This window comes from Anabrus simplex, chromosome 4 (genome assembly GCF_040414725.1).
Source record: "Anabrus simplex isolate iqAnaSimp1 chromosome 4, ASM4041472v1, whole genome shotgun sequence".
Taxonomy (NCBI): domain Eukaryota; kingdom Metazoa; phylum Arthropoda; class Insecta; order Orthoptera; family Tettigoniidae; genus Anabrus; species Anabrus simplex.
The window spans coordinates 213,518,089-213,537,486 of NC_090268.1; the positions used below are offsets into that span (position 1 = coordinate 213,518,089).

Here is a 19,398-nt window from a genome sequence, read left to right on the forward strand (position 1 = left end):
TACTCCTCAAGGCCATTCACATATATTTTAGCTGTAAAAAAATCTTTTTGACACACAAGAAAGTGTTGTGTTTTATGACGTGTCTAACATCTTAAAAGATTAATTGGTCTTTGTATTTTAATCACACATATTTTAATATATATATATATATATATATATATAATTGTAAAATTTCAGAATACTACATAGCATGCTCTGTATATGTTTCCATACTGCATTAATATTTCATGTAATTACTAGGGCAAGGCATTTGATGATTTTGCATCTTTTTTTTTATGAAGCTCAAAATATAGCTTGAGAATATGTACATGTGTTTCATGAATTGACTGATTAAATAAGGGCAATTTGTAAGGGCATTTTTTTTCATTTTTTGCCGTTTACAAGAGATAGGTCATTTTTGGAGCAATTTATGGTCATTTTGGGCATTTTTAATTGTTTTCTGGGAAGTGTTATATTTCGTTATATTTGGATATTTAATTAATATTATTTATGTTTACAATACTTGTCTATTATGTTTAACTCAGACAAATAACTTGCTCAAGACAGAACGTAGACTTGCAACATACCCTGCTGCCACTAGTTTTCAAGGAAGAGTAATTTCAACTCGATTGCACTTCCAAGAAAACATACTATAAGCAGTATCTGCTTCCCCTATGTGTAAGACGCATAATGGACTCGCCCAAGCTGGACATTGCTCCTTATCTTCAGCTAGATAAGAAGGAAGTCATTCGCCCGCGTGCTGAGAGTCGAGTGAATTCTTTGTTGACAAGTACTGTAAGATACCCAAAGTTAAAGGAAGTACAATTGTTAAATTAAAACAATTTGTTACACAATATGGAGAAAATATATTTTCCACTGATGCGAAAATATTATTTTGTAAAGTGTGTGATGTGCAAGTTTCAGCAGAAAAGAAGTTTACTGTTGAACAACATGTGTTGTGAGAAAAACATAAACGTGGTGTGCAGCGACTTGAAGATAAAAGAAACCGTGGCATACACCAGACACTACTGGGTGAATCTTCAACATTTTCTCCATTTTGTGAGAAACTGTGTACAGCATTTTTATGCGCCGATATTCCACTGAACAAATTGAACCATCCAAAGCTGCGTACATTCTTAGAAGAGGAGACTGGAAAATCTGTACCAGATCCCAGAACATTAAGAAGAACCTACGTTGGAAGATGCTATGACAAAACGTTACAAGAAATAAGGATAAGGGTAGGAGACGGAAACATATGGGTATGCATAGATGAAACAACATACAGTATGGGACGATATATAGCCAACGTTATTGTAGGCTTCCTGGAAGCAGGGAATGCTGGAAAACCATTTCTACCACATTGTGAGCAATTGGACAAAGCTAACTGGTCAACAATTAGCAAACTGTTTGACCAGTCTTTGAGGGTATTGTGGCCCGATGACATTCGGAATGACAATGTGCTGCTTTTAATAACAGATGCAGCACCCTACATGGTAAAGGCTGCAAATTCGTTGCAAGCGCTCTTCTCGAAAATGGTGCATGTCACATGCCTAGCCTATGCGTTACATCGGACCGCGGAAGAGGTACGACATAATTTCCTGAAGTCGACAAGTTAATTGGGTGCATGAAGAAAGTGTTTTTAAAAGCCCCATCTAGAGTTCTAGCATTCAAAACAGAAGCTCTTAATATTCCCTTGCCCTTTTCACCTGTTTTGACTAGATGGGGAACGTAGATTGAGGCTTGTTATTACTGCGAGAACTTTGAAGTTGTAAAGAAAGTGGTCGATTCCTTCGACAAAACTGAGGATGGATCAATAAAAACAGCCCAGGAGCTCTTGGCTGACAAAGAAATTGCAGGTAAACTTTTCTACATAAAAACAAATTTCGGATCCCTTCCTAATGCAATAAGTGCTATAAAAAAATCCCAAGTGCCACTAGTGGAGCAGCTGCAAATTGTGTATAAAGTTGTGAATGATCTGAATCATGTGTGTGGTAAAGTGGGTGAAGTTGTATCCATGAAATTGAATAAGGTGTTGCAAAAGAATAGTGGGTATAAAACTTTGTGTTCTTTTGGCAAAGCATTGTCGGGTGAAAATTTTTCTCTTCCGACTGTGAATTGAATCTGGGAGATATTGCTTGTTTTCAGTATGCACCAATTGTTTCAGTTGAGGTAGAGAGAAGCTTTTCCATGTACAAATTGTTACTTGCAGACAATAGGCAATCGTTTCCATTTGAGAACCTACGCAAAATTTTTATTGTGCATTTCAATTTGAATTTATTGTAAACAGTCACTGAAGTTTGTTTTCTTAAATATTCTTTGTTAATTAAATGACACCTATTTGCTAGGAGAGTATTTGAAGAATATGCCAGTTCTAAAATATTTCATTTTTTTTCACCAGGGGTGCAAAGTGGTATTTACTTTGTTAGTAACAAAAATAATTTTAACTTAATGCATTGTCATCCATTAAAATTCTCTCTCAAATCAGCTAATTGTTTCTTAAAGGATTAATAAATAAGTGACTTACGATTAATTTATTGGTCAATTTTTTTCAAATTTTGTGTCATTTTTTAACCATTTTTAGGTCATAAATGCATTTTTTTATTTTGCATTTTCTTGCTATTTTTTGGTCTTTAAATGCCTTGCCCCAGTAATTACCTATAATACCTTGCAAATTTTCATTGGCTGATGATGGCATGCGTGATGCTGAAACCGGTACCATAATGATAATAATAAAAATGTGATATTTTAATTAAGTCACTATGTCAATGTATTGAACAGGTGGAAACCCTTTATCCTTAATTAGCATTGTAAATTTTGATTCAATACAGACCATAATGAAATTCTTAACATTAAATAATGTTATTTCTGGCTCTCTAGTCCAGGGTCACCATATCACCATTAGATAGCTCCTCAATTAAAGGTGATCACGTAGGCTGAGTGGACCTGGAATCAGCCCTTATATCTGGGTGAAACTGCCCGACCTGGCCAGGAATCGAAACCGGGCCCTCCGGATGAGAGGCAGGCAAGTTACATTGCGAAACCGGCATCAAACAATTACTAGAACGCGGGTTCAAAATCTTGATACTTTATATTCAATTTTATAGGGGAAACTTCGTCATTTTCCTGTGAAAACTTCTTTCAGTTCAGAAACTAGCACATGAGGGCGAAACGCTGGCAACCAGGAATGAGTTAGCTGGAAAATTTATAATGTCCAATAATAGACCATTTGATGATGATGATGATGATGATGATGATGCTTGTTGTTTTAAGGGGCCTAACATTGAAGGTCATCTGCCCCTTGGTATGAAATGAGACGAAATGTGATGACAATTGTAAAAAACTTAAAAAAATCATCCACTGACCAGAATTCAAAACGTGATGATGAGGAATGAACTAATGAATATGAATTTAAAACAATCAGTGGATAAGATGCACAATGCCTCACATTCACAGAAACAATATTACTAACCAAGGAACTGCTTCCAAAGTCCAATCCTGAATCGATGATGCTTGTCCAAACGGGCCAATATCTATGTCAACGATCCCGCATAATGGCACTTATCGCTAGTAAAGGAGAACCATGGTATTTCTCAAGTTGCGGTACTAATCAAAGGTAGCGTAAACTCATGGTGTTCCAAACATTATGGTACTACTCACAAGTATTGTACCTCGTACAGGTAACGCAGACCTATGACATTTCTCACACAATGGCGCCACTCACAGCCGACGCAAACCGATGAGGCTCCTCATCTGAGTGTACTAATCACGGGCGCCGGCATTCCCGTGGTGTTCCTCACATAGTGGCTACCAATCATAGGCAACGCAGACCCACGGTGTCGCTCATATAGTGGTACAACTCGCAGGCTACGCCCAGACCCGTGGTGTTGCTCACATGGGTACAATGCACGGGTACTGGAAACCTACAGTGAACCCCGCTTGACTGCTACGAATCACAAAACTATTGAGTACCTAACAGAATGGTACTACTCACAAGTAAAAGCGACCCATGGTGTTCCCCGCGTGATGGTACTAATAAAAAGTAGTTTCATGGTTCTAATACAACCATCCCTTGGTCGCCCCTCACGACAGGCAGGGGATACCGCGGGTGTATTCTACACGTGCGTCCCCCACCCGCAAGGGGTAGTGTGTTTGGTCCGCGAGAGGTATTTTATTTCCCTCAAGTCCGCCGGCAAGCCGGTTAGTTGATGATGATGCTTGTTGTTTAAAGGGGCCTAACATCGAGGTCATCGGCCCCTAATGGTACGAAATGAAACGACAAAGTAAAAGTTCAAAATTATCCACTGACCAAAATAAAAAATGTCATGAAGAATGAATGAATGAATGAACGAATGAATGAATGAATGAATGAATGAATGAATGAATGAATGAATGAATGAATGAATGAACATGAATTTAAAACAATCAGTGGATCCGACTCAAAAAACTATCATAGTTAATAGTATTACTGACCAAGGGACCACTTCCAAAAGCAAATCGGGGATGCTTGGTGTCTAAATGTGTCCAAAATACAAGTCAAAGGCCCCTCAGAATGATACTGATCGCTAGTAATGTAGAACCATGGTATCTGTCCTGTTGCGGTACTAATCAATGGTAGCAGAGACTTGCGGTATTCCACACATTATTGTACTACTCAAAGCTTATGAAATTCGACATTAATACAGACCTATGTTGTTCTCACTCTGCGGCGCCATTCACAGGCAACGCAAACCTATGATGTTCATCACATAAGAGTACTAACCACAGGGACCTCTCCCTATCCCGTAGTGTTCCTCACAGAGTGGTTACTAATCACAGGTAAGGCAGGTCCATGGTAGCTATCATCCCATGGTCCCGCTCATATGGTGGTACTAATCACAGGTACTGCAAAAGCCGACCGCGCGGTGCTCCTGTGTGCTACTAATCACAAACCTATTTCGTACTTAATATAGTGGTACTACGCACAAGTAAAAGTGACCCTTGGTGTTCTCCGCGTGGTGGTACTAATCACATGTAGTTGCATGGTTCGAATACAATCATCCCTTGGTCGCCCCTTTTAGTCGGCTCTCACGACAGGCAGGGGATACCGTGGGTGTATTATTCGTCTGCCTCCCCCACCCACAGGGGGTGTGTGTTTGGTCCGCGAGAGGTATTTTATTTCCCTCAAGTCCGCCGGCAAGCCGGTTAGGACCCCCCTATCCCCCACCTAGGAGTATCACCTCTCCCTCTGCCACGCCAGCGTAGCAGGTTCGTGGAATGGACCATTTATATTGGTATGTTAAATTTACTCATTCGGGACAAATATTTCAGATTCCCTATGGGAATCAACATCTATATCATCTGATAGCCAAGCAGGTATCAATTTTTGGTAAAGAGACAGTCTCTCATTGTGCATTGGCACTGCCGGTGGCTTCAAGTAGCCTACGCAGTGGCCTCCACGGTATGCACTAGCCAGCGTCTTGGTAGGTGTGCTAGGTACCAACTGATGAGCCCAACCTAGCACACGAGGGCAAAATGCTGGCAACCAGGAATGAGTTAGCTGGAAAATTTACAATGTCCAATAATGGACCATTTATGTTGGTATTATTCAAGTAGAGCTGTCAAAATGTGCTGTGTCTCCTTACAATTGTTGTGGCCACTCTCTGTTTTATGATTTAGTGTGGATGCGAAGGCGCATTGTCAATCAAGAGCACTGCTTTGATTGGCAGTGACTACTTAAGTAGGTAGGCCGTCACTTGTTTCACAAAATGATTGTAAAACCACTCCTTAAATATCTGTGTGTCCATCCACGCTGCCTTTTGATGGTAGTACTGCAACTCATTTAAAACAACGGGGTTTTCTGGATTTTCCTATTGCTAATAATTTTAATTTACGATCACCACTTGCGTTAGCACACTCCATAATGGTTATTCTTGCCTTGGATTTTTGCGGCCTGGGGCTTGCTGTTCTGTTGCATCCCTAATGCTCGGGACGGTAAACATTTCCAATACAACCCTGTTTCGTCTGCATTGGTAAAGTTGTCTCAGGTCAAGCTGCTCGTTTTCAATGAATGACTGAAATTCCTGTGCGAACGTTTCAGCAGCACCCATGTCTGCGCTGAGACACTCTCCGTGAATAGCAATGTCTCGTATTCTGTAGCGTTTCTTAAACCGCGTAAGCCAGCCAGAAGATGCTTTAAAATTGCCTTCTAAGCCAAGAGCATCGTGAAAATGTTTTGCTTGCTCAGCACACTTTGGGCTGGACACAGGAATACCTAATGGAAATTATAAATTCCCATGGAGGAAACCAGACATCCCTCCACCAATAGAGCATATCAAAAATCAGACCAAAAACCAGATGTATGGCGTTTCAGTTCACCTGCATACACCCCAGCATCATCAGTGGGTAGGGTCTGACACATCCCACTCTGACGAGTCTAGTGTCAGACCTAAGACGAAATGCTGGTTAATAGAGCAAATGCCTGAAATGCCATACATCTGGTTTTTGGTCTGACAGGAATACCTTCTGCTCGTTTTTAATTAAATCACCGTATCATGGCTTTGTCTAGATTTGCATAGTCCTATGTTCTCATTGATTTCCGGGACGATGAATGATCACAATTAGCAGAAAATTTGATGAGGGTTTCCTTTTGCTTGTTCATGTCTCTCACTGTTGTTTCACCCACACAAAACTCGCAGGCTAACTGTCATGACGCCTCACTTTTCTCCAGTCTTTCTATAATTTTCAGTTTTTCACTGACCGTTAACCTTTTATATTTCATTTTTTGACCGCTCATATTGGAAACTCTTACTACTGACTATTCGAAACTTTGAAAAAACTTCCGCACTCCGTTCACACTTCTCAAGTACAGTGGCCTACAATACACTCGCTGCCGGTGCACCTACCCTTCACTTGGCTTACCGTTCAGCGAGCTTGGGCTGTGGGGAAAGGGAGGGTAAATTCCGAATGCATTCCTCTTTCATTGTCTCTGCTTCCAAGATTATGGCAATCTGTGCTGTGCCACGCGCAGCAACATGCTTGAATGTTTCCGAGTTTGCAGCATTCTGACAGCAGTGTGCATACAAGCCTACTGCTACATCGTAGAGAAACGAAGTCCAGTCTCCTCAAATATCATTGATTTCATTTCCACGCATCGCATCAAAATTATTTTAAACTAGGCTGAGATAATTTCACTCAGCATGATCATTACTGGGTGTAAGAATTAATACTTCAAAAAATAACTTTTCGAGACCCACGAATTAACCGCAAAGCGAATTATCCGCACACGAATTATCGGGACTGCACTGTATAATGTTAAAAAGTTTGATATCTTCTGTAAACAGTTATTGCTGTGAGATTTTTGGTACACTGAACCCAAGCAGGAACTTCTTCTTTCCCAGTATGCAGAACAGAACACAGTGCAAGTGGATTATTGTATCATCATTATCGATGATGATGATGATGCTTGTTGTTTTAAGGGGCCTAACAGCAAGGGTCATCGGCCCCTAATGGTACGAAATGAAAGAACAAAAATTGCAAAGGCATCCACTGACCAAAATAAAAATAAAATATGGCATGAAGAATGAATGGATGGACAGGAACTCAACAAAACACAAAACAAACAAACAAAAACCAGTGGATCCGACTCAATACAGATCGAAAATAACATTATTACCGACCAAGGAACCACTTATAAAGCACAATGATGCTTGGTGTCTAAAGGGGGTGCAAAATCCACGTCTAAGGCCCCACAGAATGGTACATATCGCGAGTAAAATAGAACCATGGTATGTGTCATGTTGGGGTATTAATCAGAAGTAGCGAAGACTCACGGTGTTCCACAAAAGATGGTACCACTCACAAGTATTGCAATACGTACAAGTAACGCAGACCTATGGTGTGTCTCACACAATGGCCCAACTCAGAGTCAACGCAAACCGAGAAGGTTCCCCACCTAGGTGTACTAAACACGGGCGCCGGTATTCCCGTGGTGTTCCTCACATAGTGGGTACTAATCACAGGCAACGCAGACCCACGGTGCTGCTCATATAGTGGTACAACTCACAGGCTACGCCCAGACCCGCGGTGTTGCACACATGGGTACAACGCACGGGTACTGGAATCCACCAGGCCAGGCTTTTACTGCTACTAATCACAAACCTATTTCGTACCGAATTTAGTGGTACTACTCGCAAGTACAGGCAACCTATGGTGTTCCCCGCGTGATGGTACGATTCAAAATTAGTTTCATGGTTCTAATTCAGTCAGCCCTTGGTCGCCCCTTTTAGTCGCCTCTTACGTAGACAGGGGATACCGCGGGTGTATTCTACATGTGCGTCCCCCACCCGCAGGGGGTATCATCATTATCACGGGTAAGTGACTGATCAATGAAAGTGATCTGCTGATAGCCTATTCTTGCTTGAAAATACCAAATAAATGAAAAACAAGATGCATATTTAGTCAAAGCAGTGTTCTCCTTGGGACTTTTCTAATGGGCGCACTATCCTGCTCTTTTTACAGAGCGCCTGGCTCAAAAAACCAAGATATGTGGCAGTTACATAATATTAATACATATTTGAGTGACTGGGTGCTCCAAATTAAAATTTATATACTGTAAAACTTATTATTTAAATGACACCTCATTATTGTCAGCAAAACTGCATCAATTACATCGGAGTTTAAATGTTTAGCTTGACTATCACATAGTGTCGTGCGCGAGCGGTGTCTGGATTAGCGCGGAATCGCATGTGAGTACTCGATTCTACATGACATCAAAAACCCGTATGGCACTCCAGAGCAACCAAGTAGTAAGCCCGGGTGGTACATTATTATGAACGACCAGTAGAGCACTACAAGTTCATAATACTCTGTTATCCTTTGTTTGCAATAAAAACTCTAAAACAGTTCAATTATGCAGCTAATATTTAACTGTCTGATCTTACTGTTAATGCCCTAAGGGGAATAAATTGTAATTTTATCATACTCAATTTTTATGTAGTATTCCCTGCTCGCCTGATGAAATTTTCTGGGGGAAAACACTGCAAAGCATGACCACTTTTAACATTCATTTCTGCTCTCGCCAGTAACGTTAAGTGTAAAACAAAAACCAAAGTGCTTAAATATCAAGAAGATTCAGAAATTAGGCTTTACCAACATTTACCAGATGGGACAAATTGATGACAATCCTAATAATAATAATGTTATTTGCTTTACGTCCCACTAACTACTTTTTTATGGTTTTCAGAGATGCCAAGGTGCCAAAATTTAGTCCCGCAGGAGTTAATTTACATGCCTGATGCCAATGACAATTCTAAAGAAACATGGAGTTGATTGGAGGGATAGAAGGCTAATAAAGAATTTGTATTTAAACCAGAGAGCGAACAGGAGATGAGATAATCATCATCAATGTCCCACTCCAGTTGCCCGGGTGTGGTTAACAAGCCTCCTCCATTCTTTTCTGTCTTTCCACTTTTCCTGCTCCGTTACTTCTGCCACATCCAATCCAGCTTCTCTAATGTCCTTACAAATCTGATCCATCCAGCTTTTTCTCAGTCTTCCAACTGGTCTCTGATGATGCTGATGATGATGCTTGTTGTTTAAAGGGGCCTAACATCGAGGTCATCGGCCCCTAATGGTACGAAATGAAACGACAAAGTAAAAGTTCAAAATCATCCACTGACCAAAATAAAAAATGCCATGAAGAATGAATGAATGAATGAATGAATGAATGAATGAACATGAATTTAAAACAATCAGTGGATCCGTCTCAAAAACTATCATAGTTAATAATAGTACAGACCAAGGGACCACTTCCAAAGCACAATCCTGAATCGAGAATGCTTGGTGTCTAAATGGGTCCAAAATACAGATCAAAGGCCCCTCAGAATGATACTTATCACTTGTAATGTAGAACCATGGTAGTCGTCCTGTTGCGGTAATAATCAAAAGTAGCAGAGACTTGCGGTATTCCACATATTATTGTACTACTCAGAGGTTATGAAATTCGACGTATAATACAGACCTATGTTTTTCTCACTTTGCGGCGCCATTTACAGGCAACGTAAACCTATGGTGTTCATCACATGAGAGTACTAACCACAGGGACCTCTCCCTATCCCGTGGTGTTCCTCATATAGTGGGTACTAATCACAGGCAAGGCAGAACCATGGTAGCTATCATCCCATGGTCCCGCTCATATAGTGGTACTGATCACAGGTACTGCAAAAGCCGACCGCGCGGTGCTCCTGTGTGCTACTAATCATAAACCTATTTCGTACCTAATATAGTGGTACTACGCACAAGTAAAAGCGACCCTTGGTGTTCTCCGCGTGGTGGTACTAATCACATGTAGTTTCATGGTTCGAATGCAATCATCCCTTGGTCGCCCCTTTTAGTCGCCTCTCACGACAGGCAGGGGATACCGTGGGTGTATTATTCGTCTGCCTCCCCCACCCACAGGGGTATGTGTTTGGTCCGCGAGAGGTATTTTATTTCCCTCAAGTCCGCCGGCAAGCCGGTTAGGACCCCCTATCCGCCACCTGGGACGCGCCACGTGGGAGTATCACCTCTCCCCCTGCTACGCCTGCGTAGCAGGTTCGTGGCAACTGGTCTCTTTCCCTTAACTTCTCTTTCCAATTCCATTCTTGCTACCCGTTCCTTTCCCATTCTTTTTACATGTCCGAACCATCTCAGCCTTGCTTTCTGTATGTTCTGTACTAACAGTTCTATATTTAGCTCATCTCTGATGTTAATATTTTGAATTCTATATCTTCTTGTCTCTTTAACCGATGTTCTTAAAAATTTCATTTCTACTGCTTGGATCTTACTATCTTGTCTCTTATTAGTTGCCACCGTTTCTAGTCCGTATGTTACAACTGGTATGAAATACTGTTCATATAATGTTAATTTCTTTCTCTTGGGTACTTTGTCATCCGGTACAAGCTCTCTGACTTGAAGATAAAATGTTGTACCTTTACTTAGTCTGTTATTAATTTCAGGGTTGATTTCATTACTTCTATTAATAATGCTACCCAGATATGTAAACTGTTCTACATTCTCTAACCATTCTCCATCTATGGGACTGTTTACTGAAAGAAGGAATAGAAGGAATGGTGAAAGGCAAACGAGGAAGAGGAAGGATAAGATATCAATTGTTGGACAATATCAAAGGAAAGAAATATTCAGACATGAAAAACTTGGCACAGGACAGGCAAAAGTGGAAGACATAAGGCAGAATACCTGGCTGAAGATGAGCATTCTTGTGAATAACCTGGAATGATCACAGTAGTGCTGGGATATTTTAGCCAACAACAGTTTGAGCCTATGAAACTCAAGAGCAGTGTATTGCACATGTAACCATTAATACGAGGGTCGAGTCATAAGTCGTGGCAACTATTTTTTTTTCTCGCGAACAAGAGATAACACGGAAAATCTAAGATATGCATTTGGAAATATAGGGCATGTACTTATGCACAGTGCCTGAAGATAAATTCTGACTTCAGGAGATTCTCGTAGGAAAGTGACAGAACGCAGGCCATTGGTAAACATTGTTTTACTACGGTGAAAATGAAAATCCACAGCCTGTTTCCAGTCATTCGACTGGGTCAGGAATAGAATGAATGAAGCCCCCATCTAGCGGCAAGGACAGGAATTGTGCCGGCTACCAAAGCCTATCGCACTCATCTGGGGCAATGATTAATGAACGACAGATGAAATGAAATTGGGGAGTGTTGCTGGAATGAAAGATACAAGGGATAACCGGAGTACCCAGAGAAAATCCTGTGATGCCTCCGCTTTGTCCAGCACAAATCTCACACGGAGTGACCGGGATTTGAACCACGGAACCCAGCGGTGCGAGGCCGGTGCGCTGCCACCTGAGCCACGGAGGCCCCTTGTTTTATTATGTTACAGTCAGCAAATACACAAGACTATGTCCAAAGGACAGGTCTTAACTGGTTACAGACCTTCGAAATAATCACCCAAGGTTTCCACTGTGGGATCACCATTATCCGTACATCTTTGTCCATGGACACTGGACAGCCTGGGTGAGGCAAATTGGCAGTTGATACTCTACCCCGTTTGGACGTCTCCACACACCTCGCCACTGTTCTATAGGGCATGGCATGCACACCTAATGCTTCCCGCAGCTCTGCATGGCACTGGCGTGCATTTCTGCCGTGGAGAACTGCTATTTTAATATATGATTATTGCTCTTGCTTGTTGACTTCCATTTTGTGACGCTCTCACTTACACACTGAACTTGGGGGCATGCTTAGACCCACACTGTTGTTTACATACACCATCTAGTGGCATCATAAGCAAGTACATACCGTATGTTTCCAAATGCACATCTTAAATTTTCTGTGTTGTCTTCTGTTTGGGAGAAAAAAAATAGTTGCCATGACTTATGACTCGACACACGTATTTACAAGTTAGATGTAATAATAGACATCTGGTTCCTTTAAGATTTACAAATAGAGGATTATTTTGCATAAAACTTATGAAACTTTGGCTGAAGACTACGTAGACAAATGCTCATTTTTCAAAGATGTGTTTTCCACAGACAGTTTTCTAACCATTTGGGGATGCTTCACGTGTGCCATCCTAGTCCTGCTGTTACTAGAACCAGGGGTGACAAAATACATAATGCAGACGACTATTTGGAAGGGAAGTTTAGAGAGTATTGTGTTCCTTCCATGATGTAGTAATTAATTTTTCTACAGGTGAAAGTACAGAGATCTTCTAAGGATGCACCATTTTCTAGGGTTACAATCCCCAGACATACACTAAGTGGGGACTGCGCATATTTGAAGCAGCAGATTAAAGACAGTATTTGTACGCTCATGGTTCTCCCACAACAAATGAACTAACACATCCAAATTATCCATTCACAACAAGAATTGTTTTTCAGTTATGCTAACAGATGCTTCAGAATATGAATGGTACTGCTGGCTTCCACATCTACACCAACAGTTTCTATACCAGTTGTGATCTGGCAGAGAAACTGTTGAAATTAGAGTTTCACATAACGAAAATAGCGAAACACCAACAGGAAAGGATTGCCAACTCAAATGAAGTCAATGGCTTTGAAGAAGATGAAGAAGCATGATGATGTGGCATTTAGGAAAGAAGATAACATGGTTGCTCTATCATGGAAAGATGAAAGGATTACGTAATGTTGAGCGCATGGCAGAACAGCAGCAATACAAACCTAAAAGTAGGAAGGATATTGATAATATTCCGAAACCTGTAATGATTTGTGATTATATTGACCATATGGGAGTAGTGGACATCTCTGTCCAATGTAGTTCAGTATGTAATTTTGGGAGGAAATCTTACAGATGGTGGTATAAACTTTACTTCTGGTTGCTGGATGTCTGTATAGTAACCAGCTTCTTATTATTTGACATGGAGAGCACAGCAAAGCAGCAGAAGCCACTGAGGCAAGAGCAGTACAGAGAACAACTGGTACAAGAGTAAATAATAATAATAATAATAATAATAATAATAATAATAATAATAATAATAATAATAATAATAATGTTACTGGTTTTACGTCCCACTAACGACTTTTTTTTACGGTTTTCTGAGACGCCAAGTGCCAGAATTTAGTCCTGCAGTTGTTTTTATGTCCCAGTAAATCTACCAACACAAGGCAGACGTATTTTGAGCACATTCAAAAACTACCAGACTGAGTTAGGATCGAACCTGCCAAGTTGGAGTTAGAAGGCTAGGCCTAGCACCTCAACTATCAGAGCCACTCTGTCCGGCTGGTAAGAGTGTTGGTTGGTAATGTCCATAACCGAAATTTCAACAAGAGAGGATGATTATCAACAAATAACAAAGAAGAATGACTGAATGGGAACTCTCACTCCATATACAGTATTTTAACCTCAAGGAAATTTCTAAAAATTGTGCAGTTTGCAGCAACAGGCATAAAAAGGGCAGAAGAAGAGAAACAGTTTACTTTTGCAACACCTGCATTAAGAAATCTCGACTTTATCCAGGAATTTGATTCGAGAAGCACCATACGGAGAAGAAAATAAATAGGAAAATGGAAAACTGTCTGTTTAACTACATGTTTATTACTTAGTGTGTGTATCTTGATTGTTAAATTCAGTTGTATTGAAGTACATAAGACTTTGTATCTCAATTTTGCCTTCATTGTAAACATACAGCTTTTCTGAAGAAAATAATTACATATAATAATATAATTAATTATGTGCTGTTATGTTATTATTAATATTATTATTATTTGCGCAGGACCATAGTAGGAAAAAATGTCTGCTAAGGGTTAAATATCTAATGGTGGAGAAAGAATCGGGCTTACAGGCAGGCAACCGGACGGCCATGCTAAAATGCTGCACTGAGCTACGTAGTCATCGTTATAGTCATCCTTTCCCCTTATCCAGCTCCTCCCAGGCCGGGGCATTTAAGGCACTTCTCCACCTTCCACCTTTCCTCTTCCGTCATTTTGTCCCATTCCAGGTTTCTTTTCTTGCACTCCTCTTTATCAAATCAATCCACCTTGTTCTAGGTCTCCGTCGCTCTCTTTCCCTCAAATGTCATCACCATCAACTGTTTTAGTATTATTTCCTCCTCCATCCTCTGCATATCCAAACCATTTTAGTTTAGTTCTATCAATTCTTTCATTTAGGTTTTTCCATTCTGACCTCCTTTCTCACATCTTCATTTCTCAATCTGTCTTTCCTTGTCTTTTCTAGCGTTTCTCTTAGATATTTCAGTTTACTGGCTTGAATTCCACTCTCCTCCCTACTTGTCATAGTCCAGGTCAGAGCCACATAAGTCAATATGGGTGCATAATGCATTTTGTACAATGTCTCTTTAAATTTCCTTGGTACTTCCTTATTCCAGACAAGGTTTCTCATATTCTGGTGGAATGCATTGTCCTGTTGCATCCTCTTGCTAATCTATATGTCCAGCCTGGTATTCTGCATTAATTCACTCCCTAGGTATTGGAAACTGTCAACAATTTCAAGGCTTTGGTCACCAATTTTTACAATACTTTTTACTTGTCTTTCTCCTCTTAATATCACCATGGTCTTGTTTTTTTTCCACTGATTTTCTACCACACTTTTCTATTTTCTTGTTCAATGCGTCAAGTAGTTCTCCTACTTCTTTGCTGTTTGTTCCCCCAAACCATAATATCTCCATCTCTTTATTCCCATATGCTTCCTCTGTCTCCTGTATATTTTCATCCATAGAGCTACATAGTTACATCAGAGAGAAAAGTGACTATTACACAATGCTATCTGTGTACAAGGAAATCTTATATGGCCTATCACCAAAAATTTTTTTTTTTTTTTTTTTTTTTTTTTTTTTTTGATAGGGGCTTTACGTCGCACCGACACAGATAGGTCTTACGGCGACGATGGGATAGGAAAGGCCTAGGAGTTGGAAGGAAGCGGCCGTGGCCTTAATACCAAAAATTTTAAATTGCTTCCGTGCAAACCCAGGGGTGGTTCTTGGTACATCTTTAACATAATAATGTCATTCATTATATATTTTGCATACAGTTTCTCTAGTAATTCAACACTGTTATGTACAATTGTATACCTTGACAATGGCAACAGTATAAGATGTTTCATTGTCCACTGGAACTGACCTTGAGACGTGAAGAGACCAACATGTCCAGCACCAACATTATTAGCATCAAGTAGAAAATAGATGTGTAGTCCTTCTTGGTTTGACCTCGGCTGAATTCATCCACCAGAACTCCAGCAATAACGGAGAAAATGCCCCATCCAACAGCACCCCAAAGTCTCTGCTGGCCATACCGGGAAGGATTATCTCCTGAACAAAAGAAATTGCAGTAAAAGCTACTGAAACACTACATCTAAATTATTAGAAATGAGTCTCTAGCATAGCTCCTTTTAACACAGACATTGTGAAGCCTTGGACAGTGAGGATAATTTGTTCTGTGAACGTGTTTATAATACAAAACACTCGTATATCAAAGCGAGTTCTGACGTAAGAAATAACAGAAACGCAGATGATTAGTTCCACAACCCAAAAAGCTGTATTGATATAAAATGTTCCATAATCGCTGAGCGAGGAGTGCGACTCACTTTGACAGCCGGCAGAATTCCTATCCTCGCCGCTAGATGGGTGCTTCATTCATTCCATTCCTGGCCCTGTCGAATGATGGGAAACTTTTTCTCTTTTACGTAATATCTGAAGCAATCTCTTTTCAGTTTCGACTCAGTTACTTTATAACTATTAGGCATTTACTCTTTCAGGTAGTTTATAAATTTATTTACTCAACATCTTTCACCATAATTGTCCCCTCCTTCTTGTTGCCTTCCTCTTCAACTTTTTTTCTTCACAGGGCTCACTGCTATAGTAAAATTACTAAATAACAGTCGCCACACTTTGGACACAAAATAGAAAATGCTGTATACATACAAGTGATTACAGTGCTGTAGTATACAGGACAATACAGTACATAGGCTTATACACCTGTAAGGGTGTTGAATATACGAGCGACGCAAGCTGATTCAATTACCGAATTCAAGCACTGGATAAGATTACCCAAAATCCACAGCGTGAGAGAAAGTGGAAGGGAAAACAATTCATTCACTTGTGGTTATGTAGTACTCAGCAGACTGATCAGCACTACTCATAGTGCAAAACCTTACTCGTTTATCAAGTTAGATTTCATTAAAAATTTTTGCTCATCTTGCAAAATACTCGCAGACCAAGCTGTTCACAATCCAAGATTTTACTTTATTTCAAATCACGAATGAACTGAGAACGGGGTATGTCCCCGGGACTAAAAGCCAAAACCTTGCAATTATATGTCCCATACAGTTTTCAACAACATCAAAGTGCTGGGATTTTGTCCAGCATGACTTCATTTACATGCTGATAAATCTATCGATATGCGGCTTAGCATCTTTAACCCAAGAAGTGCCAAGGACTGCTAAAAGTGGCTCACTGTACCTTCCTGTAGCGCCAGAATAACTTTTTGAGATCCTCAGTAAATGTGTGTTTTCTTGACTGTTATGACATCTGTTGGTGAAACATTCGCACTACATCAACTTGAATGCCTCTAGTTCACACTTATCACCACTACTGACACTTTTGGTAGTATTTGTTGGAGTTTCATGTCTATACAAATGTTGTATCTAGCAGTTGTCATGTGAATGTAACAAACAAACATGGCAGTATCAAAATCAAAAACATTGCTAACTGAATCAGATATTTTACAAACTCTTGATGAGGGTGGTAGTGACTTAAGTGAAACTGATGAAAATGATTCTGAGGACACTGAAAATCCAGTGAGGCTGGAGGAAGTTTGGATAATCTGTCAGATGACAATACACCATTGCAGACAACTGAGGAAGTGCGCTGTATGTGCGACGACATCAGAAAAGCGAGGGCGATCCAGACATTGGTGTCCAAGATGTAAAATAGGAATTCATGAAACATGCTGGGATCAATTAGAACACTTCTTCAGAGCAAGGGGACACAAAAGGAAGAAAGCCCAGGAAGAGGAAGTGGAATCAGAATAAGCTGCAAGAAAAAAGTGAATGGGGTTTTTCCCCCCCTCTATTGTGACTAAGTGTTCCAGGAGTGCTAATTATGTGAAGATTTTCTTGAAACTTTCAGGGTTATTTCAGCATTGTATGAGGAACATTTCGTATATTTCTTTTTTTGTTATGACATTTTGTTTTTGCAATTTTGCTTTGTGGTTTTAAGAAAACAAACTGCAAACCAACAAAAGTTTGCTTTCTATAAAGGCTCTTTATTTCTAATAATTTAATTCTTGAATGTCTTTTTCTTGTGATACAACTCTTTTCGATCAAAATGGTGCATATATTGTTGGTTTCTGATAACATTTACCAATTTTATAAAATATTTTCTAAACCATTATAGCTCCAGCATTACTGCCGGGCACTACAGTAATTTGCCCCTATGGTTTCCTCTTTCACTAAGTGCAAAACAGGACAAAGTCTAGTATATTGATACTGATGATGATGATTATGTTTGTTGTTTAAAGGGGCCTAACAGCTAGATCATCGTACCTTAATGATACGAGGTGCAACGAAATGAAACGATAACTAAAACTTCAAAATATATCCACTGACTAGTCTAAAATGAATGAAGATTTTAAAAAAAAATGACCATGAATTCAAAACAATCAGTGGATCTGATTCACAATGCCTTATTTTCTGGGTGATGCTTGTTGTCCAAAAAGGTCCAAAATCCAGGTCACTGGCCCCTCATAACAGTACTAATCACTGGTAAAGCATAACTATGATGTTTCTCCTATAATAGTACTAACCACGGGTAATGAAGAATCATGGTGTTCCTTGCATGGTGGTACTAATCACAGGTAATGTAGACCCATGGTATGTCACACAACGGCAATACTCACAGGTAACACAGATCCATGGTGTTCCTCACAGAAGAGTACTATGCACAACCAACGCAGACCCATGAGGCTCCTCACATAAGGGTACTACTCACAATCAACATAGACCCCTGGTGTTCATCATACAGAGTTACTAATTACGGATGCTGGCTAGATCCGTGCTGTTTCTCATATAGTGGTACTCATCATCATTCCGTGTCCGGTCAGCATTTCCAAAATGTAGCAACTCCGATGGCCTTGTTATTCGCCTCGATCAGGTCCTGTGTAGTACAGGGATATACTCATGGTGTTGCTCGCATAGTGGTACTAATGATGATGATGATGCTTGTTGTTTAAAGGGGCCTAACATCGAAGGTCATCGGCCCCTAATGGAACGAGATGGACGAAATGACATATGATAGTTAAAATTTAAAACGTAGCCACTGATTAGAGTTTAAAAAAAAAAAAAAGGAATGCAATGAAAAATGAGTATGAAATTAAAACAATCAGTGGATCTAATTCGCAATGCCTTATTGTGGAACAAAAGAAGAAAAATTACAGGAGATAATGGAATAAGGCATTGCCTGCTAGTACAGATATATATACATACTTTACATTAGACGTTAAAAGAACACATTAAAATATGCAACACAAACTAAAATGAAGTCAATAGGATAAGAGCGTAATTGACACAAAGATACAAGCACAAAGGACATCATTACACACGATAAAACAGACCGCTATCCCTCATAAAGCGGATGACGAGGTCTGCTGACTGCTCGTCATCGCGCAAGATAAGGGAGATAGTACTCGGAAGGTTAAGACTACGGCGCAGATCGACCAGGTCCACGCACTCCGTAAGGATGTGTACCACGGTAAGATGGTCGCCGCAGGTACACACCGGAGGGGGTTCTCCTTTCAGTAGATGGGAGTGCGTCAAGATACCGTGGCCGATCCGAAGGCGACATAATACCACGGCTTCCCTCCGCGAAGCCCGAAGGGAAGTCCTCCATACCTTCGTTGTTCCTTTTATCGCTCTCAGCTTATTGGGAAGTGGGATGGCCTGC

The 19,398-nt window shown here is 40.3% G+C and overlaps 1 protein-coding gene across 7 annotated transcripts in view; it reads right to left on the reverse strand.

The window, feature by feature from the left end:
* Sugb (Sugar baby) overlaps positions 1–19,398 on the reverse strand; it is a 263,895-nt gene that overhangs the window by 184,051 nt on the left and 60,446 nt on the right. For all 7 annotated transcript variants that reach the window (XR_010859821.2, XR_010859819.2, XR_010859818.2 and 4 more), the window contains exon 5: positions 15,581–15,768. Coding sequence is in view for 3 of the 7 variants with exons in the window: in XM_067145343.2 (XP_067001444.2) it covers positions 15,581–15,768 (188 nt within the window). In the remaining 4 variants the exon portion in view is untranslated. The remainder of the gene's footprint in view (positions 1–15,580; positions 15,769–19,398) is intronic.